This window comes from Armigeres subalbatus, chromosome 3 (genome assembly GCF_024139115.2).
Source record: "Armigeres subalbatus isolate Guangzhou_Male chromosome 3, GZ_Asu_2, whole genome shotgun sequence".
NCBI classification, from domain to species: Eukaryota; Metazoa; Arthropoda; class Insecta; order Diptera; family Culicidae; genus Armigeres; species Armigeres subalbatus.
This window is the reverse complement of record NC_085141.1, coordinates 22411096-22435143: the sequence shown is the minus strand read 5'-3', so window position 1 is coordinate 22435143 and position 24048 is coordinate 22411096. Positions and strand designations below refer to the sequence as shown.

The 24048-nt window shown below is 40.4% G+C and overlaps 1 protein-coding gene across 1 annotated transcript in view; it reads right to left on the bottom strand.

The window, feature by feature from the left end:
* Positions 1-684: 684 nt before the first annotated feature.
* The window catches only part of LOC134227194 (activating transcription factor 3-like), a 275048-nt gene continuing 251684 nt past the window's right edge, over positions 685-24048 (bottom strand). Inside the window, exons 3-5 of the mRNA XM_062708521.1 lie at positions 16092-16178; positions 6201-6476; positions 685-6136 (exon numbers count right to left, since the gene is read on the bottom strand). Of these exons, the coding sequence (XP_062564505.1) occupies positions 4940-6136; positions 6201-6476; positions 16092-16178 (1560 nt within the window). The 3' untranslated portion in view covers positions 685-4939. The remainder of the gene's footprint in view (positions 6137-6200; positions 6477-16091; positions 16179-24048) is intronic.

Here is a 24048-nt window from a genome sequence, read left to right as displayed (position 1 = left end):
GTACCTCCAGAGCTGCCAAATGACCACGATAGACCACATGGGGAGAGGAGGGGGGGGGGGGTTCAAAATCTTCAAAAATATGACCACGTGGTTTCTGGCCCCTAAACAGTTTCTCAACATATGGGTTTCCAATGCTCGAACAACTTTATAGAAAATGGCAACTTTCCAAAACCAATAGATGCCGAAATATCTAACCAAACTGATCTGTCAAATACAGTAGCGCCAGCTTGCGGATGAATTTCAAACTAATTAGCTTCTCAACATATGGGATTCCAATACTCGAACAACTTTGTAGAAGACGGCAACTTTCTAATTCCCACAGATCCCGAGATATCTAACCAAACTAATAATTCATATACACTAGCGCCGCCTTACGGCTGAATTCTGAACAGTTTCTTAACATATTGGTTCCCAATCCTCGAACAACTTTGTAGAAGACAGAAATTTCCTAAATCTCATAGATCTCGAGATATCGAACCAAACTGCTATTTTCATGTACACTAGCGCCGCTCAGTGGGAGAATTCTTAACCATTATTTTCCTGACTCATAGGGCCCCAAGCCCCATTCATTGTGTTCTCGAATTGTGCGGTCATAATGCTCATGCTCATGCTCAAATGGTGACACCCTTACTGACATTTCGAATGGATTTTTCTAATTTGCAAAGAAATAAATAAAAACGTATATAGTTTTTTTCGATGTTTATTTTTTCTTTGTTTTCATGTTTTGATTTTTAATGTGATGCTTGCAGTTCTCTGCTCTTACAACGTTCAATGCAGTTTTGTTTTACACGCCATCGCTTAGCTATTGGCAATTTTAATGATCCGTTTAACAATGTTTTTTCTCTGCTCCTCTAATATTAATGGTAAATATATATATAGCACTGTGATTCCTTACAGAATTAGATTCTTTCCTTTTGTTCTGGTATCATTCTCCTTTTCGATTGTGTGTTTTTTTAGTGTTTATTGTATTAGAAAAAAAGTTACTGCCTATTGTTTTTTGCATGAATCTTTCTGGTGATGTCTCTTTTATTTTTCGTCAACTGAAAACAATAGGAAATCTAGATGAACTAGCGTACATAAAAGGTTTGCATTCAAAATGTCACTAGCGGAACATGAATTCATAATTAGTGTAAAGGACGACGTTGGCCCAGGTACAAAGTAGTTTCGTTTTTTTCGTCTAAAAGTCGTTTAAAAAAACAAGTTGAAAACAATAAATTTTAAATTCGATCGACCGTTGGTTCATGCTTGATTGAACTCCTCCGCCCAGATTCGAATATACGATGTTTGAAAAAGAACAAAAAAACAGAGCAACCGTTGACTTTTGTAATGCTTTTTTTTTAATCAAGCAAAGTTCCTCCGCTTGCTCTGGTAGATGGCACTGTTAACGGGGGTCGAACCAATCGAGGGCTGGTAAATATTAAAAGCTTCCGTTTTGACGCGTGGCTAAAATGGAACTAATATTTTGTGCGGCGACTAGGGCTGCCGTTGTTGGCCCACCGTATTTTTTTTACTGTGATTTTTCGTTTGTAGAATAAAATTTTACAACATTAGGCTTCAATGTATTTGTTTTTGCTTTGTTTGGTCTTCAAGCTCTACAACAATATAATATAAGGCTCCGATTTCGATTTAAGCTGTGTATTTCGTATTAAAATTGTGCCTAAACAATATAGTATTGTTTTTTTTTGTAAATTTATATCTTTTCAAGAGGAATAACTTGTTTTTCCTGTTTTTTTTTTGTTATCTAACATGCATTATAACCTATTACTCAAAATAGGAAGGCATTTCGTTCTTACTGTTCCTACAGTAGTGGTAGTCATTTGTCATTGTTTCTTATAGTTTGTCTGGTAAATAGTTTATTGTTGCTGTGTTGCTTTGAGTGCTGCGCGTTACAACATCGAAGCAGGCATGTTTTTGTTCGCATCGAAAGCGCGCCACAATCTAAACAGCAACAGCGAGCTACGATGAAAGAGAGTGGTGTGGAGAGGGAAAGAGAGAAAAATAGAAGTGGGCGATTGTCATAGCGATGAGCATCCGTTCGCCTGCTTGCCTTGTAGATGGTAATAGATTTTTTATTGTGTGATGACTAGTATTCTTCAGGGAACTGGGTTTTGATTGTTGTGATAATGCAACTCGCTAAGAAGAATGCAAAATAAAAACATGTTTCCATGAGTTGCAATCCGAAAGGATTATCGCCCACTTCTGTTTTTAAGTTAATCATGCATTTGATTGCCTTGCAATTTCTGTATTCCGATTTCTTCTCCTTTATTGTATATGAAAATAATTGGGCTCCGTGATTTGCTTGTGTATATTAAGCACAGATTGATTCCGTCTTCGTTCACCATATTCGCTTCCAAATATCGCCGTCCATTAGTTTCTCGACATGAGGATCGACTTGATTGCATTTTAATTGATCATAATTTCTTGCGTGATCAATAATTTGCTGCGTTGGTCGGTGGATCTTTCTTTAAGGAGAAGAAGAAGTTTTTTTTCCTACAGGCCTACCCTTTGTGTAATCTGTTATTATCATTCCGAATAAGGATACCGTGTTATGTTGTTGCAAAGTAATTTGAACAGTCCGTTTGGGTTATAGAAGAAATTGTGGGTGGTTTTATGCATCATTTCGAATTTTTCATTGCGAGAACGACATCTATCTATGGAGACGATTTTTGTTTCTAACAACTAGAGATTGTTTTGCATTTGTTTTTTTTATAAAAAATACCTTTTCTTAAACATATATTACTCCTAGAGCAGATGATAATATACATTTGTTTTTCCATTATCATGATTGGTTTGTTCTTAACATTTTGTAAGCTTACTAAATCGATCCTAAATAGTGGACGATAAAAACTGAAATGCCAGACTTACTCATAATAGCGGGTTAAGCGTTTCTTAAATGGGATATTTCGTAAACTCATAAATTAACAAATTGAAAGTACGGAAGATACTTAGGAGAGGTTATTTTATATGTTGCTTAGGAAATTACATATTTTTGATAAATAAGGAAATGGGAGGATAAATCTATATTCATTCATGGCTTTTCCACTAAAATTCCTGATAAACAAGAATAGTTGTATGAGGCATTATGGTTGACGTTGTTTTCTTCGATATTTTCAGATTCTGTCACTTTTATAACAGGAATTTAAATTATAATCAAGATGCCTTACTAAAAGTTACCTTCAAAAATCAGTTTGAATAAGTCATAATATGTTTTAAGCACGAGGGGAAAAGAAGTCTGCCTTAGGATGGAAACCAGCATACAATCCTAGTGCCAGTTGAAAGTACCCAAACACACAGAACACAGGATCGTCAGCAGAAATGGGAAAGATCACAGGGAACTGTCGATGATAATTGGAACAATAAAAAATTAAGTCCAGTCGGCAAGGCCCCAACCAATGTCGGGATAAAGTTGTCAAATAAATGGCGATCACATGGGAATACACGTTCGAAAACAGCATGTGACGCAAGATACGTCATTTTTAAAATTCGATGGCCTATAGTTTGTCGAGTGTTGGTTTCCTATGAGATGTATTTTGGCGCCCAACGTGCCAATACTTCATACAACATTCTGAATTCATCAGCAAAACACTTCATGAGTACTTGGATACAACTGTACCTGGTACCGTATGGTTTTCTTGTAATTTCATTCATACTAACGTAGTCCATTTTTAATTCCAACTTCTAGTAACAATATGATCATCGGAAAAAACTTATGTCTGATTGCCCTTTTTGTTGTTTTGATTCTGCGTTCCTTTTCACGATGTTCCATTTAAAATTTTTGATCGATATAATTGATGTTTACACCAATTTCAATTAGAACGATGTACAAACGAATGGGGTTCAAATTGAAAAGTGTTCAGATTAAAAACGGTCGAATTATCGGGGGCCCACAGTAGATTTGCTTTAGTATTTCTCTAGCAGTTTGAAGCAGAATCCGTCCAAATTCTAAAACAATTCAAAAGACAGTGAACAGATTTTAATTTACTCATAATCTCACCAAAAGGTGGGCAACGAATATCACAATATTGCTGAAGTATACATTTTTTTTTTGTGTTTAACTTATTTCTGAGAGACCGCGAGAAAGAGAAAGAATGGAAAATGTAAATAAAGCATGCGCAAATCATGCAAAAAGCGCAATATACAGGAAGCGGAACGGTGTAATATGAGTACGATAACTTATAGTAGTATAAGGAATGCTTTTTCTTCGCTGATATATTCTATAGTTCTAAACGAAACAAAAGTCTTAAGAAACTCTATCAAGTTTGTTTTTTGCAAAGACGTGTGCCTGAATAAAAAAAAAAGTTTAATTATTTCTTTCCCTTTCTCCTAGTACCAAAAAGGTGAACATTGAACATTCCACAAGTTATCTTTTCGCTTATGCCAGGCCCTTTCGCTTAACCAACTTTTACTCTCACACATACACATTTCAACCTGAGTGATCTGCTTACATACACACATACACCCACAAGCCTAAGAGCTGATGTTATTTTTCGAGTGATGACAGAAAGTGAGAGAGAGACTTCGATGACTGACACATGAAACCTTAATCGAAAAGTTACGTTCGAACCTTTTGGACCAACTTTAAGCCGGTTCAACAATAAGGCTGCGAGAAAAATGTTAAATTTGAGTTTGTTTTGCGTCTTCTTCAAGAGCACCTTCCCTACCGGCTAGTTCTGACTACCAAACACACTCACACCTTCCTGAAGATGGGTTCGATTAGAAGTATATATAAATACAAATATTTAAGACAATAAAAAAAAAGAGTGCGGTAACTGCGCTTAACGATCACGGGGGGGTGGTAGAGTACGAGAAATTTGGCAACCCTTTACTCTCTATGTGTAACAACACGACTGAAACATTCCGTCCTAGTGGGTCACTAAGGTGGACCTTGCCTAGCCTACAACATTAGCGGCAGCGGAGGCAACGGCGACGAGGACGGTGGTCACGCCAGGCAACCTCCGTTGATGCTGGCGTACGACGTGATGCCGCTGTCCAGGTCGGTGAACTCGCTGCCGTCGTGCTCCGGAAGGATCAAAAAGTCGTTGGTTACGATGCTGGTGCCGCCGAGCAGGCTCGACCCGTTCGAGTGCGAGAGCAACTGATGGTGGAGGCTGTTGTGCTGAAGAGGTTGCTGATGCAGCTGCAGATTGCCGAGATTTTGCTGTAGATGGCACTGTTGTTGTTGTTGATGGTGATGCTGTTGCTGTTGCTGGTGATGGGTATGCTGATGCGGTGACAGCAGTCCGTAATCCGAAGGTTTGATGATCGTGGTATCGAAACTGGCGCTAAACTCTAGCAGGGCGTTAGAAGCGTTGTCCTTGGCGGCTAGGGAAGTTAGTTTGTCACTGTCGTTTGTGTGGTGTCCGTCGAGGGTGTTGCTGTCGTTGTTATTGTTGTTGTACAGGTCCAGGGAGTTTTCAAATAGGAAGCGATCGGCAGATTGAACTGTTGTGTATGGACTGCTGGTATCGATGAGCTCGCTTTTTAGAATGAAGTCGGCACTTGGTAGGGTTACGGGTATCGAGGGGAGTGCATCCGACACTACAGTTGTGGTGCTGGTAACGGGGATAGAACGCTTGGCGGCTTTCTGTCGTGGCTTAGGTCCAGGTTTGGCGCGAGCCGGCCGTTCTTGGCTGCTTGGAATGTATTCGGATTTCAACGACTCCGCAAAACTATTGATAGCCATTACGTCGGTAGGCGTTGCATAGTTCACTTCCGTTGGAGATAGTTTACAATAACCGGGAGGTAGCACGCTGTCTTGTTTCGAGAAATCACCAAGCTCACCGCCAGACTTAAGGCATTCCGAGTACTTTATCTCCTCCGTTGAGCCATCCAGGAAGTTCAGGTCATTCAAAAATTTGCAGTTGTTGTTGGTAATGGTGGACAGACTAGGCAAGGGTTGGTAACCTTTCTGATGAACGCAGGTTGGGCCATGAGCCTGCAGTACTTCGATCAGCTTCCGCCTTTGGCTTTCCAGGTCGGCCATTTGTTGCTTCAGGTCCTTGTTCTGCGCATCTAAAGTTTCCGACTCATTCACCAAGTTGACCGTTCGCTCACGCTTCTTCATGCGACACTTGGTAGCAGCGATCTTATTTCGCTCCCGACGTCGCCTGCGACGATCCTCGTCATCCGGAGTCAACTATGAATTAAACGTAATGTTTTAGTTCCCCAATAATCATCAATCAATAGATCAATCAACTTACCCCAGTGACCGATCGAGGACTGCTGACACTGCCAGGTCCTCCTCCACCCGTTGATGAAGCTGGCAGACTATCTACGTCGTCTTCACTCGTCAGGTTCTCCGTGTCGCAGCGCTTTTTCGACTGGGGAGCTCCGTTGACAGATCTGGCTGCGTTTCCTCCTCGTGATCCACCTCCGCCACTAGAGGATTCGTTACCGTCGCTGGAATCGCAACCGCTGTGTTTGCGCTTGCTCTGTATCAGCAGCTTCACACCGGCCTTGATCAGTTGCGAGCGGGTCTGCGAAAGAAAATGAGAAACGAAATGGAAACAGGTTAACAAATGCCATTTATGGTATTGCACACAAAAAAATGGAAGGAAATGATTGCAAACTTATTTGCATAATGTTCATATTTCTTGGGGATCTTTCCGTTGAATGTGATTGGTGTCATTTGTACCGTATGAGATACAGATGGATGGCAATAAAATCAGATTGCCAACAAAGCCAGCAAGGAGAGTGATGGTCTCAAGTCTGGCTATCGAATTAAAATTTAAAATTGGACCTCGTTACGAATACACAAGTTTTCATGAAAAATGGCAAAATTAATTTATGTGTCTATTAAAATTGATGTCACTAATCGGAATCGGGATCCAGAGCAGAGTTATTTTCATCTTTTTTTCAGAATGATTTGAATTAAAATCTTGAGGTTTTTGATTAATATTGATAGGTAATACCTACCAACATATCCAAAAGTTGAATACTATTCAGTTAAAAATTAACAATTGTTCTAACGACCACCGTTTCTCTTGGGTATTCGTAATACGATTTATCACTGTTCTAATGTGACCACATGAAGTGTATTCTAGATGTTTCGATAAAATTGATGGTTAGACAAATAATATCCTTTCTTGAGACTTTCTCTACGAACAGAATGATGTGAGACTGTTCGGATAACCCCCGGAAATAATTATAACACCATCGCTGTTTTTCATACAAAATGGTCATGTTTGACGGCAATATCTTGATTTCTAGCGATTCAGTTAACTCGTAAATTACCAGGACGAACTTTTAATTTTAAAAACCTTTCATCTCGGAGGTTTTAGAAATTTTTGTTTGCAGTTTTGCCGCAAGCGACCGTGCGCCACTGAAAGCGCACAGGAGCCCCGGAGTGCCAATTGGCACATCAGGATCAATACCAGTGAGATCCTGATTAGGGCATTCTGGCCGCGTGTTAACGGACCTTGTCTTGGATATCGATCAATTCCTAAGTTACATTTTTGTTTTTCTAACGGTCATGATAACCATTATTTGTTCTTCATGACATCTATAAGACCAGCATAAAACCAAAATGTTACTAGGGTTGTGAAAGCGAGAGCTGGCAGTCTGACATTCTACTCTTAGTAGAGCCAGGTGACACTGACTCGAAACGGCGAGTGGGCTAATGGCTAGGCTGTCTTCCGTCCTCTAAAACAGTGGCGGACCTTGTAGCACACTGTCCAATTCTGCCACCAAGCTTTGCCTTTGCTGAGTGAGAGTAGGCTCAAATGCCCTTTCCTGACTTGCGTTGATCTGGCTCTGAAAATCGAAAAAAAATAACGGGCTTGGTGGTCATATGGCACCCGTTTCTACCTCATATGCAGGAGGTCATGGGTTCAATCCCAGCCCCGTTCCATTCCTCCTACTTTGTATCTTCTCATATATTTCTCATGTTCTGGCAATCTTTCATACCGTTTCCAGCTTCTATCCCTATACCTATACATAACTTGATTAGTTCTAGCAGGCAACTGTTAGAATACGAAAAGAGTAAAAAAAAGCTCGTTTCGGCATACAATTAGAATATACAGCACTCTTTCATTACTATCACTTTGGCAACCCGTTAACCAAGATGAACCTCTGCCATAAGCCCTAACCCCAGATTCCAATAAAATTCCGCAGAAACTCGTGGCGAGTGCAGAAAGTCGTGGCGACCGTGAGAACGTGGCCATCGCCGTTATCGACCATCCAAAAAATACTGGAACTCTCGGACTGTGCACATTGAGGTTGGAGAGCAAATCCCATGCTTCCATCCATTGGTTCCCTGTGCAATTGCGATTGTTCTGGTCGATCACGGAGTAGCAACTACAAAATGCACGGTCATCATGATCATGCTCATGCTTTAACTACTTGAAAAATCGAAAAAAAAAAAATAAAAAAGTGCTACTGTGTGCTGCTTGACTTGATGATGTCGAATAAAATGAAGCAATAGTACTCGACACCTATCTCGCTAGCCGGGCAAGCAAAGTTTTTGTCTGACCTGCAAACAAATCAATGGTGCAGGATGAACTTGCCTTCACACAGATGCCGTCATTAAAATGTCAGACAATGTTGATCCCCTCATGTTTTGGTTTGCAAACTGGGACCGCTTTCCTCAGCTCTTCGAGATAGCGATGAGTTAGGAAAGATGTCCGATTTTTAACCCCTAGAGGAAGTGCTTACTGATATCTGCTAATATCTATCAAATGACACTCGATACATGCGGCGATCACAGCATTTCATATATGGAAGTCTTATTTATGAAATAGAAATATGGAATGGAATGGAAATATGGAAATATTCTTCGTTTTGAACAGTGCAAAATGTTTTGTCCCTTCAAATGTACACATCTTGTACCCCCAATTTAGTCTAATCAAAGTCCAATTTTCAAAGCAAAGTCTTCCGGGATGCGGGTGGTCGCCGAGCCACTCGATAATATCATCGAGTTTGCGAGCGCAAGCAAAACATTAGCACGGAACTGAAACAGAACCTTCGGATGCTTCGCCAGACTATTCGAGTCGCGAGACAAGAACAGGAAGCTTTTATCAGGCTGGTGGGTGCTGAGAAACCGTCAAAACTGCGCCTAACCTGAAACGGCCCAGGCAGCAATCCAGCGAAAGCGCTAAGAGCAAAGCCAAATAACGGGTCAAGCGGAAGTCGAGCATATCTTGACCCGCAAAGAAAGCTAAGAACAGAGGCGCGGCCTTGCTGATGAACACTGATAAGGATAAGTACGCTGAAGTCTTTAAATCGACGCGGGCAGTCGAAAAGCTTTCGGCTCTGGGTCAGGACGTACGAAGCGTCAGACTGTGCTGTAGTTGTGGTAGGAAAGGGCATAAGGTGCAGGAATGCGATAAGGCACCATCTGTACCAGCAAAAAGCTGGCCTGTAACCACGTTATGGTTGGACCTTCGAGAGAGACAAATGAGAAGCGGCCGTGCAAGTAGTACAGCTGAAACTTAAACACCGCATTGTAGCTGCTTTTCCCCACAAAGGTGGCCATTAGAACAGTTCAACCAGATGATCGACAGACCAGCGTTCGAAAATCTTACGTCATAGCGAAAGACTTTAACGCTTGGGCAGTGGAGTGGGGGCACCCGCTGTACTAAGCGCAGAGGCCCAACGTTACTTGAGGCACTTTCGAAGCTCGACTCAGTGCTAGTTAATCATGGTTTCACTAGCACATTCCATAGGATGGCAATAGACATGAACTGGAGGGTAGATGAGGTCTACACCCATAGTGAGTATTTAGCAATTCGCTTTAAGATCAACTATGGTGTGTTGCATCGGAGGGCGGAGGATCCCTGTCAGGCACATGGGTGGAAGACCAACCACTTCGACAGCGAAGTTTTCATCGCTGTCCTATGCCGAGAAATGGCAGTCGCTCGCATGGTATATTGGTGGAGTGCCGAGATTGCAGCTCTTCGATCAGCCTGCCTTAAGTGTTTCGTGCTGAGAAATTGGCCATCAAGAGCAGCAAGAGAGCATGTTTGTGCGAAGGAGCTAACGCGAATCCGTGGAGTAGCACTTACAGGATTGTGATGGCCAAGACAAGAGGGGGCTCCTCTCCCCCGAGTTGTCTCCGGATAGGTTGGCGAGGATTATCGATGTTGGTTCTGTTACCGAAGGCCGGGAAGCCGCCGGGCAACTACTCAGCGTCCAGACCAATCTGTCGACGGGCAAGTTGTTGGAGATGATCATCCTCAAACAATCGGTTCAGTTTTCGTAAGGGTGAGTCCACCTCGTCCACCTCGAGGCATGGCAAAAAAGTGAGGGCATAGGTTTAAGTACGGATTGCCCATGCCGAGGTAGAAGAGTTGTAGCTTAGAACTGTTGGTACCTATCGCTATCGACACTTCGAGGCATGGCAAAGTGAGCACCCAAATAAGTCTCAAATTAATGCTAGACCGTAAATCAGGTGTTAGGGTGAGCATACAAGTTAGTCTCACATGGCGCGAAAAGGGTGAGCACTGAGCACCCAAGTAAGCCTCATACGGGATGAGTGCCTGTGTGAGTGTGAATGAGCGAGTACAGTAAGTACTGCCTATCCCCCAGAAGTAATGCTGGGAGACAGTGTGCTAAATTGTGCGTAAATCCATTTCCCCTCCAACCTGAAACCCACAAGTAATCGGTCCTTCCTCTCTAGAGAGACAACCGTAGATGCTCCAGACAAGTCGAAATTTGGCTGCCATTGGGCTGCCAACTCTTCTTCACTTATCTTCAACGGTATTGTGAGATTCGGGTTGTCAAAACCAATCGGTAGCTGCGGTGTAACTTCCTTGAATTCGTTGATTGATAAACCACGCAGATGAGACTATCGTGCCGCTAGACCACGGTAGTTTAATGATTGCTTAGGAAGCATCAATTTTCGACCCGTGCGAGCGTTGACGAGCTTAAATTGCTGATTTATTTGCGATCCAAAAGACGTAGCGGTTTTAATTCACTGCGTACAATGTCTCCTGTCCTTAGCAACTGTAGTGGTTCACATGGTCCAGAAACCCCAAGTTTGGAAGCGACATCTTTCTCCAAGAGGGTCAGTTAAGAGCCCTCATCTATGAACGTAAATACTTCGAACTTCCAATTTGATCCACTGGTAATATTCTAAACAATGGATTACCAGAAGACTCCTTTTGGTTCAAATGACAAGTAAAAACCGCTACTGACGTGACCTGCACCACCAGGAGGGGTATGGTGCCGTAATCGGCAGCCTGCAATTTCGCAGCCTTGATTGGTCCGACAAGGTCATCTACCATGCTGATTTAAATAGGTTCTACACAATGAGTTCTGGTTGACAATTTTAGGCACACTGCGAACCCGTCATAGGCTACGAAATAGTCGGTTCGGCTGTGAACACAGCTACCAGAAGGAAAGCTAAATCGAATAACATTTACTCCGCTCTGAAGAATTACGATGCCGGTGATTCACTGGCCAAAGATAAACAAAGACAGCAGCAACCTTCGCAGAAGAAATAAGAATGGAATGAAAAGCCCCCGCCAATATTCCACAAAGGTGACCCGTCGGGCCTGTATCCAACTTTTCGGAGATGGACAGCAAATGACCTCAGGTGTACTTTTCGACTTTGCGTCTAGGGAATCCAGCTCATCACCGAAAAGACTCTTAAAAGTGGAATTGGTAAAATTGTAAAATCCTTTGAACGTGTTCAAAACTGTTCGTCCACTGTGTTCAATTTCGGTCACCAATAGGACCATCATTGAGAGATAGAGATACAAACTGGTGCATCGCAGTTTAACAAAGATGCAAAATTAACGCCAAAAAATTATCCATATAATGGTCATAGCACTGTTTAAAGAGTCCAAAAATCTATATTAACTCTATGTATGTTTATTGTCTGCTACAATTACGCTCTAAAAACAATGTTTATAAATTTTGCCTTTTTCACTATTTTTGAGTGAAGAACTTAAAATTTAAAAATTCACATAAATAAAGGAAGAAAAAAAAAACTTTTCCATGAAAACCTTTTTAAATTGGTTAAAGTTCTGTACCATGTAGTAACCCCAAACTTTCTGTTCAAGGATCCCAAAGATTTTCAATGAAGTTGAGGTCTGGAGATTGAGGAGGATGCGGGAGCATTGACTTGACATTGTACAGCAACCGTTCTTTGGCGAAATTGGAAGAACGGTTTGAACAAATGCTCTCGGACAAATTAAAATTTGGATATATGACCCAATTTAACGGCGCTTGCTTTCAAGTTATCCTTCAGAATGTCCAAATAAATTGAACAATCCATAAAACTATTGATAAACTTTTGGTTTTTTTGTGCTGTTTGCACTATGCTTCTCAGTCAGTCACTATTTTTATGAATCCTTTTTTGAATCCAAAACTTCTGCCATACATTTTTGAGCATACTCCAGTCGGCTTCTCCATATACTTAGTAGACATGGAAGGCGTCTTCCGCGAATTCAGACCATGGTATGCTTTAACGACCACGATATCCGATAATATTTCGAACTGTTTGCGGACTGACCATGGCGTTCGCACTCTGTGACAACTAATCAACAAGTTTATGGACACTTAGGGGAAGAGGCCCCAAAACAAGTTTAGGGGCACTTACTATAGGATTTTGTCCATTTTCCTTGGGTATAATGCGGTTGACGGTCAGTAAGCTTCGGCTTACGGCCTGTTCCGGGAGCAGTTTCAAGTGATTTTGTTCATTGAAAGTTTTGTATCACTTACTGTGACGAGCTCGGTGCTCTAGTGGCTACCGCTTCTGCCCTATAAGCAGGAGGTCGTGGGTTCAATTCCAGGCTCCCCTTGTACCAGTAAAATGTATGGCTCTTCAATAATATTTTATCCGGACGTCCCTTTTCTACTTTGTATTTCTATCTTAGTTGTTTCTGTGCATCTTTCTACATAGGTGTCCAACTAATAATCCTTCGCCTTCCTCAGCATTCGCAAGGATGTGGCCAGGACAGATCTTGACTATTGGATAGCGCATTGCTTCCATCTAAGAGACATTGATTGAGTCCCAAATCAATATCAGTGGTAACGGGTGAAAGTGATGTTACTCAAATTGGTCAATGCCAATGCTAATGCTAACGAATGTTTTGCATCACATACTGTACCGAAGATTAAAAGCAGTACCGGCTATTATGGACAAACTTGTTCCACCATTCCTGATAAATGTTCCTTGTTACTATTAGGATTTTTCTATATTGAACAGCCATTTTCCTATAGAACAAAAACTTTTCTTATAAAATATAGCCATTATTAAGAATATTTTCACGTATTTACCCATTCCGGCTAGATTAGACCAAAACCAAGACGACATTGTAAAAAGGAATTCAACTTTAAAAAGCTGTAAGTATATTTGTACATAGATTTAAAACATGTGAATGATGTTGATGACTTCTTAGAACCTAATTGAAGCAGTTTCAGACCTGGAGCAAAACATTCCAAGTTTAAAAGCTGTATTCTGAGGCATGTCCAAAATAGGTTCATTTTTCATTGAACCGAACATATTTTCGACATATCTTCTTTTTAAGTTCTAGATCTCTTAAACTTTTGCCTTTTTGCTACCAGAGGTGAGCCAGCCAAGAGCTGAAAGCATCTTAAATGAAAACAATAATAATAAAAACTTGTTTTTACCAATCATTTATTTCTCTAGTATCAAACCATTCATAAATTACCGTTCATACCGAATTTATAAATTACCGTTCATTGATGAAAGTCCTTGAAAAATGTCTATTAAACCAACATGTAACGGTTTTCATTATTTCCATAAGAAAATAGTTAAGAAAGCTCCATGACAAAAACAAATCTTTAGTAGAGCTATCCGTCCGTGCTGCTTGGCAATGGAACAGAGTTCCGTGTTCTACGATTATGTTTCGTTTGGAAATGAATGCGCTAGGAGCAAGGAAGAGCCGAGCAACCCACTACTATCAAGGACGCAACGCAAATGAAACAGATTGGTAAACTACATAAAAAAATATGGCAGGGTAGGAGTGACCAGGTGCATACATCACGACCAGGGGCCACACGTTTGTTTGGCTTTGAAGATGCTATACCGAGTAGTATTGAAATTGATTAGATTCAATACCCTTAGCTATTGGTATTGTTCTAAGCTTTTGAGTGCTTATAAACATGTATACGTCACAAATGCTGGGGATCACTAATTTAATCTAATAGTAACATAACTTTGCAAGCAATTCAAAATTATTCGAGTGGTCCAAAATATGTTAAATAGGTGGTCCAAAATAAAAACAGGTGGTCCAAAATTAAATCTTACATATCTTCAGAATTTATGATATTTCGGTTCTTTCGGTGGAATTTACAAACATTTTTACCTACAAATCCTGCCTAGCATTCACCACTTCTTAGTTGCGTAGGGAATTGATCAAGAATTATTACAAAATCTAACTTTTATTTGAAAAATTGTTCGTCCATCTCCTAAAGTGGTCCAAAATACCTCCCTTACCCTAGTAGGTCTTGAAAAATCCCATTACAATAAAAGAACACGACCTGCCGAATCTCTGTGTATTAAAATATTGTACCTTACAACAAAATGACAACTTTTGTGATTGATAATTTTTCAAGGCTTCCTTCTTCTTCTTCTCCTATGGCTCTACATTCCAACTGGAACATGACATGCTTTTCAACTTAGTGTTTTATTAGTATTTCTACAGCTATTAATAGAAAGCTTTCTATGCCCGCTATTGCATTAGTATGTATCTTGTGTGGCAAGTATAATTGACACACTATGACCATGGTTTTGGAAAAGTTTCCAACCCGAAAACATCCTAGACCGGACCGAGAATCGAACTCGCCATCTCCGGATTGGCAATCCTACGCCTTAGCACGCACGGCTAACTGGAGGCCCCACGGCTTCACAGATCTGAAAAATTTATCCGCAGTACAAATAGCACGTGCTATCAAAGCATTCACCGCTTCACATTCACCACGTGGCAATCAAATTTTCTAAATTATCGAAGTACTTTTTTTCTGTGGGTATGTTCTTCTGAGGCGACTTAGTCGCCTAGATTTGCCGCTTATTTTAGGCTGCGACGAAATATAAGCGGATGAGTAGATTTTTTTATGCGCGATAAAATATTCGATTTCATGGGAAAGTATCCTCACAGCTTGGGAAAATTTCCCTCCAAACCCGATCTAACGATAGAATCGAGAGATCATTGCACCCAGTTGCCCGACAAAAATGTGTACAACATCGAAACACACCTCGCCGAAAAAAAGCTTACCATGGCTATTGCCCATTCAATTTACATTTCATTGCATTCGATTTGTATAACCCGTCTTCGAGCTCCTACTCAACAAATCAAGACCAGGAAGAATCATTCATGCCTGGTTAATACTGCGAAAGACTGGTTTTGCCAAAAAAACATAAAGCTTCGTCTTTCGAATGGATGGTGTGTAGGTGCGGTCATTACTCGTCAATTTCTTCTTTCCCGTGACAACGACAGCGATCCCAGAGACATTTTTTTCTCTTTCGGCGAGATGTGGTGTTGTTTCCTCATAATGGGTACACGTCCAACGCGGGTATTGAACACATTGCGTTACGGTCGTGAAACGGGAGGGAGGAAGTGGTTCTCCTCATTTTTATTGAATTCGACAAAAATTTGGCACGTCCGTCCGCATATATAGCAGCATGCTAAATAAATTACTCGCGAGCTCTGTTCTACTGCCCGTCGATCGGCTGTGCTTCTTCTTTAGGGTTTTATTCAACTTGTTGAATGTTTGCTTGCCATATGGTGGTTCCCAACTTTGTAGAAATGGACAATCTGATGTTGAATAAAACATTATTTATGGTCGATGTTTTAGCCACCATTTTCGAACGAGAAAAATTGAAAATTCAATTATTTGTAGGTGCATCGCAACGCTTCCGTTGAGAAACACCGCAGGAATTCATTTCTTCACCAACTTTTGGGTGGTACATCGGTCATTTACTTCCTAATGGAGGAAGCCCGTTTCTTCGTCTTTATTTGCTCCCCCGTAGTCAGTGTATACAACCCTCTTTGTGCAAGCAGATGATAAACTCGAGTACATATTACTAAGGTCAGGTGGACATGCCTTTGGTTTTTTTTGAGACAGTGCGAGATGCGGTTTGTCTGTTTTATGTTTTGTCCTCATTTCAGGCGTTGGAACTTTACCTGTTGTACGCTCGGAGTCTTGCGATGGCCGGCTGCGGGTGAATCCAGCGGTGAATCGGAGCTGTTGGAATGACTGTCGTGGGAAGTCTGGAAAGATGGATAAAACAAACACATTATTAGTTAGACATTCGAAGCGACATTTTCGATATGGAAAATTCCCAATCTCAAAATCTAAAACACAATGTCGTCGTAAAAACGGGGCCCATTTTAATGTTTGAGGTGCTGTCGAGTTCTTCCATTGTCAAGAAGCAATCTGACAACTGACACCGATGATGTTCTCAATAGGAACATCTTGTACAAAAGCGTGGGCGGGTGGAAAGGAAAACGGATTCTTTTCTTCGATTTTCGACAATGCCAATATGGCCCCACCGGAACTTGTCGCGCCCCGCTAATGGCGATAGATAAATACATTAGCGGTGAACTTGGGTGGGTGTTTAGGGGCCCAAGTACCTGCGTGCCAGCGAGGGTGGGCTGTGTATCGCGCGATGGAATGTGATATTATCTATCAAATGGTGCGATTGGTGATGAAAACTGTCGTGCTCGGTGCGCTGCTGTTGCCGAAGTACAAGCTCTGAGCGATAACGATATTAGGTTTCATTGGAACGATAAATTCTGTGATAAATTTTCGAGTCATTTTGAAGTGCTGCCAAGAAATGTTCGGTAGGGGAACTTTTCCATTTGTCATGTTCCGTTGTCAAATACGTTTTAATCACTGCAACTGGTTTGTATTTTTGGTCTTTATAAAGTGTGGCATAAACATGGTCAAATTAGCATAGCATAAAACCCTTGCACAAAACGTAGCTAGAGTTGTAGACATAAATATATACACTGTCATTGTAGATTTTGTCACAATCCTTAACTAAGTGGACCCGATTTTCTCCACACACCTGACCACGTCCTTACAAGTAGACCTGTGTGCCACCGCGCCACGCTGACACCGCTGACGCCCCCGCCGTCAAAAATTAATCGGCACGCCGCCTTATGAAAATTGACCACACCGCCGAATATTTTTTACCACGCCAATGTCATCTTTACTGTTTAGTCCAGATTTATCTAGCTCCTGTCGGAAAAACATATTTACAGGCAACTTCATATGACAATTATCTTGTTTACAATTATGCTGCATTTATTCTCATTTCCAATAAAGACTAGACCCAACAAAATTGTAAGCTGATGAAGGGCTTATTTCATTAAAATAGGCTATTTCAGCAGAAAAAGTAGCTTATTCAGCCTGAATTGTTTAAGACAGTACTTAATTCGTCTTAGACGGTTTAATACATTCCACTAAACGAGCTTAATATATTTTTCTGAATTGTTTGTTGAGGACCCACTAGATCCCTTGTTGTACAACGTATGCTCGGTCAAAAAAAAAAAAAATGCATAGCCAAGATATTTAACAAAAAAATGGGTTTCGGCCGAGTTGCCGAATAATATGCAATTAATTGTAATCAAGTGTCGGTCTTCCACCGTCATTAGTCGTCTAAGTACACGCAACCGCATGCGTAGAGCAATCACACGCACCAAATGCTTTAGCCAAGCAAGCCTTTGGCACAGAAGAGTGTGATTGATTCGCACTCTATACAAATCCGCCCAGCCCATTGTTGGGGCCATAGAGTGTAATGCTCTCGAATATTAAAAAAGGTGCATTCTCTTGACTGTGGATATACAACAGTAAAAGCACATGTGAAGATTGGACAAATCAAGCATCCGAAAGATATTCAATTTGCAAAAAATAGCTAACCGCGGTGGAGGTTGGTACTCGGATTCTGATGGCTTTTCCGCAAACGTGACCTTTAAGTGGTTTTGTTGTGTAGGGGTTATCACGCCTATCTAGAGAGTAGGAGGTTGAGGGTTCGAGTCCCTCCAAGACACGTGGATTCTTTTTCGCAAACTTCATATCAATTTGTCCATTTCGAAACATGTGCTGTGCATATGCACAGCCAAGATATTTAACAAAAAATAAATGTTCGAACAAAATGCACCTGACATTTAATTATTTAGAAAAATTAGGGAATTGTTTTTCAGGAATTCAGAAGTACGTACTAGAATATATCGGCCCGAAAATATTTCAGAATTTAATTTGAAATTGTTCGGCAATTTTTTTTTAATTCTTCAAGAACTAATACGTCTATTTCTGGTTTTTTTTTTTAAACTCTTTTATGAATTCGTTCGAAAATTTCTCCGGTGAGTCCATCGGGGAATCCACACAAAATGAATCCAACTTAATCTATAGATTAAAAACACTTTAATAAAGAAAAAAAAAACAAAATTAATCCAAGAATTTATATTAAAAACATTCTGAGTTTCAAGAACTACTCCATGCATTGATCATCAAAATCTTTTATGAATTCCTTCGGATATTTCCACAAACATTCCGTCGTGAATTGTTCATAAAAGAGGAATTTCCCGGAGCTGTTTATTGGGGAAATTTCTAAATAAATTTTCAGGAGAACATATAGATGAAGGAATTCTTGCTGAACTGAGAACTTTTTGAGAGAATTGTTGGAGAGTTTCTAAAGAAATCTCTGAAAAAAGCGGGAGAATTTCCGGAATATTTTCCAGGGTGATCACTCTAGTCGACAAAATAAATTCCCGGGTTTTCCCGGTAGGCTTTTCAAAATTTTCCCGGAAATTTTTAAAAGTGCCTGAGAAGGTTTTCATTATGTAAAACAAGCAAAGAGAAAAGAAAATAGTTTCTTGGTATATAAAATGTACAACATTATATTTAATTATTAATTCAGTTATTTGATAATAAGCATTGAATTCTAACAGACTCACGACTCGCTGTAAATTTTCTAAAGTTCTAACTGCTGTTTAGTCCGAAAGGTTTTGAGATAATAATTGCAATTTAGAAGTTATGTGGCAGGAAAATAATGAAAAGTGCACAAATTGACGGTTTCGTGCAATACTGGCAGTTTATGCAGTTTCCCAAACAAATTATTTAACTATTTTAACAATATGGGACGTATCTAGGTTGTAGGAGAGGGGTTGAAAAAGGGGTTGTTTTGTATATTGAAATTTAACTATAGGCTTGTATATCAAATTCATGAATTCAAATGAATATAGTACTGTTATATTCATACAAAACATGATGATTGAAACAAACATGAATATAGCTGGAATGGGACGAACTGAAGTAGGGGTGTTTTATATAGAACATTTCCATGTAAGTCCGTTTGCTCTCTTTTCCTTCCATGCAACTACTTGACCGATTGTCAAGTAAGCTGTTGCAGTTTAGACAAAATGTTTAGATCAATCCAATGTGGTTCTAAAACTGATGAAGCAGTCGCTCATTCGACAGATGAAAACGTAACCTCGCCAACATAGAACGATGTGTTTGGGTGCATAACAAGAATTGCAGAAATTGCTCTCATTGATTAATCTCACTGATAATAATTAACGGTTATAGACGAGAAGGATAAGGCTTTTTCAATCGTAGCAAGACATGAAAACAAATTACTCGTCACCTGATACAAATGCGAAAAAAGGGGCCGGAAAATATTTTCCTTACCGACTTTTTGAACAATATTAGCAAAGTCAAACTGATGGTTTGACCACGGCGACCCCTTCCAGAAGAAATCTTCCAAATTTTCTTGAGTTTTTTAACATTCAGGAACAGTTTATCTGAACAGCTAGGATTTTTTTTCCTGAATTTCCACTGCAAGATCCTTTCAATTTCAAGTCATAATACCTCATCTCATCTACCTCATCATACCTCATTTGAATTTCTTGTACTTTTTTTTTAATTCATTACCACTGACAATGTATTTGCATTAATAAAATATACTGAATTACGGCGAATTTGAGTTACCACCGGACATATTTTTGAAGCTACACGGAAGTTCTTATAAATTTGCACGGGAAAATCTTCAGCAACGAACGGAAACACGACCAAGTAGAGATTACAAGGAGTTGTAAATGGTTATTTAATGAGCGAATCATTGCCTTATTGTTTGATTCCCAAACACCCTTTCTGTCAGCTTATTGATGGATCGGGCAATGGACTCAACAAGTTCATTGCTTTCTGTTGAAAATTTACTAGATCAAACTTTGGATTAATAAATAATGGCCAAATTACATTTTTTTTTTTTTTTTTTTTTTTTTTATCACAAAGAACCATGGCTCCGTAAAGTGTTATACACGCCTGAGCCTACCAAATAAACGAACTTGGAAAAAAAAAAAATCAATTTTTTTGAACAAAAAGCCCATAAATAGCCAAGCGATTTTTTGGCATCCATTCTCAAACAACAAGTGGCATTCAAATGGGAATCTTGTCTTATCGTTTCATATTGAAAATTGGCTGGATCGAACTATGGACTCAAAAATTGTAGCAAAACTATTACTGTTACATAATATACCAGAAAGTTACCTATACCGGTAAGTGGATTAATCATGGTTTTTCCTAAATAATTTCTTACTACACCACTGCAAATAAAATAAAACATAAGTTTTTCGTTATTTAATTGCAGATTTGATTTTTTTTTCTGGTGATTCGATTATCCGGAGTGAGAAAAAAATTGATACTCCGGATAATTGAATCAAAACCTGTATAAATTTTATATAAATTTGAAAAAAAACGGTGAGCTTATCAAATTCCCGGGTTTTTCCCGGTTTTCCCGGATTCCCGGGTGAGTGGCCACCCTGATTTTCTTTTAATTCGGAGGAGTTTTCACGGGAATTTTCCGGAAAATCCTGTCAGGTTTTCTAGTGAATTTTTGGGGAAATTGTGTAGACATTTCCGTGGGAATTGCCGGGGAGATTCTTTGAGGATGTGAAGAAGTTCCTAAGAATTTCTAAACTAATATCCGGAGAAATAATTTCCAGAATAATTTATTTGTAAACGACTTCCCGAGAGGATCCTTCGAGATGTTTGGGGTAGCCATTTCTGGATGAATTCCCAGAAATGCACGTAAGATTTTCATTTTCATTTCTATAAGGAGTTTTTCAAGAATTCCTGGACAATTTTCCGGAAGAATATCCGGGATGTGGGTTTAGTGGAATTTCATGTGAATTTCGGAAGGAATTCTGAAGAAATATCTGGTTATTTATGTAGAGTTTGCGAAATACTTTATTAAGTGTTCTTGAGGAGTTTTTTGGAGCAACTCCGTAAAAAACCGGGAGAAATTCGATAAGTAATTATTTAAGAAGTTACTGGATTTCTCGGATATTTCCTGAGCAAACATCCAGAAGCATTCATATAGGAACTTCCGGAGAAATTCCAGAAGAATTTTTGAAAGAATTACCGGAAGAATTCTTGGAGGCACTTCCGGAGAAATTCCTGAAGGAGCTTCCGGACAAATTCATGAAGGAAATTTGGAATGAATTTCTAGAGAAGCTTCCGCAGGAACTCCTGGAAGAACCTCCGGAGGAACTTCCGAAGGAATACCTTCCGGAGGAATTCCTGGAAGAACTTTCGGAGAAATTTTTAGAAGATCTTCCGGAGAAATTCCTGGAGGAGCTTCCGGAGGAATTCCTGGAGGAACTTCCGGAAGAATTCCTGAAGGTACTTCCGGAGGAATTCCTGGAGAAATTTTCGGAGGAGCTTCCGGAAGAACTTTCGGAGGAGCTTCCGGAGGGACTTCTCTAGGAACTCCTGGAGGAACTTCCGGAGATATTTCTGGAAAAACTTACAGAGGAATTCTTTGAAGAACTTACGGAGGAATTCCTGGAGCACCTTTCAGAGCACTTCCTGGTGGAATTCACGGAGTAATTTGTGGAAGAATTTTGGAAAATTCTTATTGCTTGAAATAAGCTCACGCCGACCCACGCCGCCGCTGCCGATTACCAACGGCGTGACGACGCCGCCATGCCGCAGCTGATATATTTCAAATCGGCGCACAAGTCTACTTACAATTGTTTTTAATTTTGTCATAGTTGGTCCTGTTACCTGTTTAAGAAAACCCTTGAAACCGAAACAGTTTTCACAGATGCAGGAGATTGTAAAATATTGTTATGTGGCATAGCCATGATCAAATTATTCAAAAATTGAATTTCTGAACAAAATTGATTGTATCTGAACAGTTGAACATCTTCACTTGTTCATAGTTTGACTGACATATTATGCTGCTATTTAACCGTTGTGCGCCTGACAAAAAAACCCTTAACAGGCCGGCAAACTAAAATGCTTATATCTCAGGCAGTTTTCAACCGATCTACATAATTTTGGGCTCGTTCGATTTAAAAAACTTCTATCAAGTTGTTATCGAGATGGACCGGCTGGTCACTTTGATTTCCGGGAAATCCGGATTTCCAGGGACTTGTCCTACTTAGATGATATTGATCGTTGATTTCGGTAGGTAATCCGCAATATGGGTAACAAACTTCTTGAAATTTCATCAGCAGATTGATCTTTATTGTTTTGAGTCCATCAGAAGTGCAAACCTTCGACCGGGGTTTCCAGAACAGGTTCCTCGAGGGGTCATAGGTGGCCTAAAACATTTTTCAAATGAAACATCATAAATATGGCTATCAAACTTCTTGAAATTATCTCAAGCGTATGTTTTTGATGATCCTGTGTTCATCAGTTAAGTTGACTCTGGAGTGTCCATTCCGGAATAGGTTCCATGGGGTCATAAGCCGTTAAAAATAATTTTTAATGGTTCAGAAAGCTGCAACTTTTCTGAAATCGATTTTCTAGCACGATAAGTGCATAATAAATGCAAGGACCACTCATTGACCTCCCAATGGCCACCAGTGGTCCACCAAAAGATTCAGGACATTCGGAAAAGTGATCACTGCCGGAAATTCGTCCTAGACAGCTGTGACTTTTCATGAGTCGTTTGTTTCAGCATTCTGAGAGCAAAATCAATGCATGCCCTACTCTTCGGCCTTACGTAGCCACTGGCAACAAGTGGTGCTCCAGAGTAGAACCAGAACTGTATACCAAAGGTGGAAATACTCGCTTCACGAGTAAGAAAAGAGTGTAATTTCGCCTACTAAAAACGCTGTATACGCACGAACCTACTGTTTGCATTTTTCTGGTGCTTGCTTTGTTCGCAAGTATGGGCAGAGCAAGAACAAAGAGTATGACAGTATTTTGTTCGCGAGTAAAAATCACGGTCACGAGTTCCTCCTGGAATTCCTCCGGGAGTTCCTCCAGGAATTCCTCTGGGAGTTCTTTCAGGAATTCCTCCAGAAGTTCTTCTAGCAGTTCCTCCGGAAGTTCCGTCAGGAATTTCTCCGGGAGTTCTTTCAGGAACTAACCTGGAAGTCTTCCAGGAATTCTTCTGGATGTCTTCCAGGAATTCCTCCGGAAGTTCTTCAAGGAATTCCTCCGGAAGTTCCACCAGGAGTTCCTCCGGAAGTTCCACCAGGAATTCCTCCGGAAGTTCCACCAGGAATTCCTCCGGAAGTTCCACCAGGAATGCCTCCGGAAGTTCCACCAGGAATTCCTCCGGAAGTTCCACCAGGAATTCTCCCGGAAGTCCCACCAGGAATTCCTCCGAAAGTTCCACCAGGAATTCTTCCGGAAGTTCCACCAGGAATGCCCCCGGAAGTTCACCAGGAATTCCTCCGGAAGTTACACCAGGAATTTCCTCCCCTTCACTCAATGGAGAAACTGGCTTGTCTAATCATGTTTCGGAGTTCCTGGAGGACCACTTAGTGGAATTTGGCTCTTACGTTGCTAGAGTAAATGGTGTATAAAAAGTCACAGCAGTTGATGTCAATTCGGGTTCAATTTGTGGTCCTTGCAATGATATTGTTCTCACAATGCTACAATAAGAGATCTTTGAAGTCGTGGTTTTCTAGGACGGAATTTCACTATTTTCCACTTCTCCGGATGTTCTGAAACTTCTGGAGGGCCACTTATTGGCCATCCGGAGTCGATGAGTGTTGTTCTATGCATTGATTTTGCTCTCACATTACGTCAACAATCGATAAAAATCACAGCCTTAACTGACGAACTTGTTCAACTGATCATTTCTCCGAATGTTACAGAACTTTCGAAAAATCATTT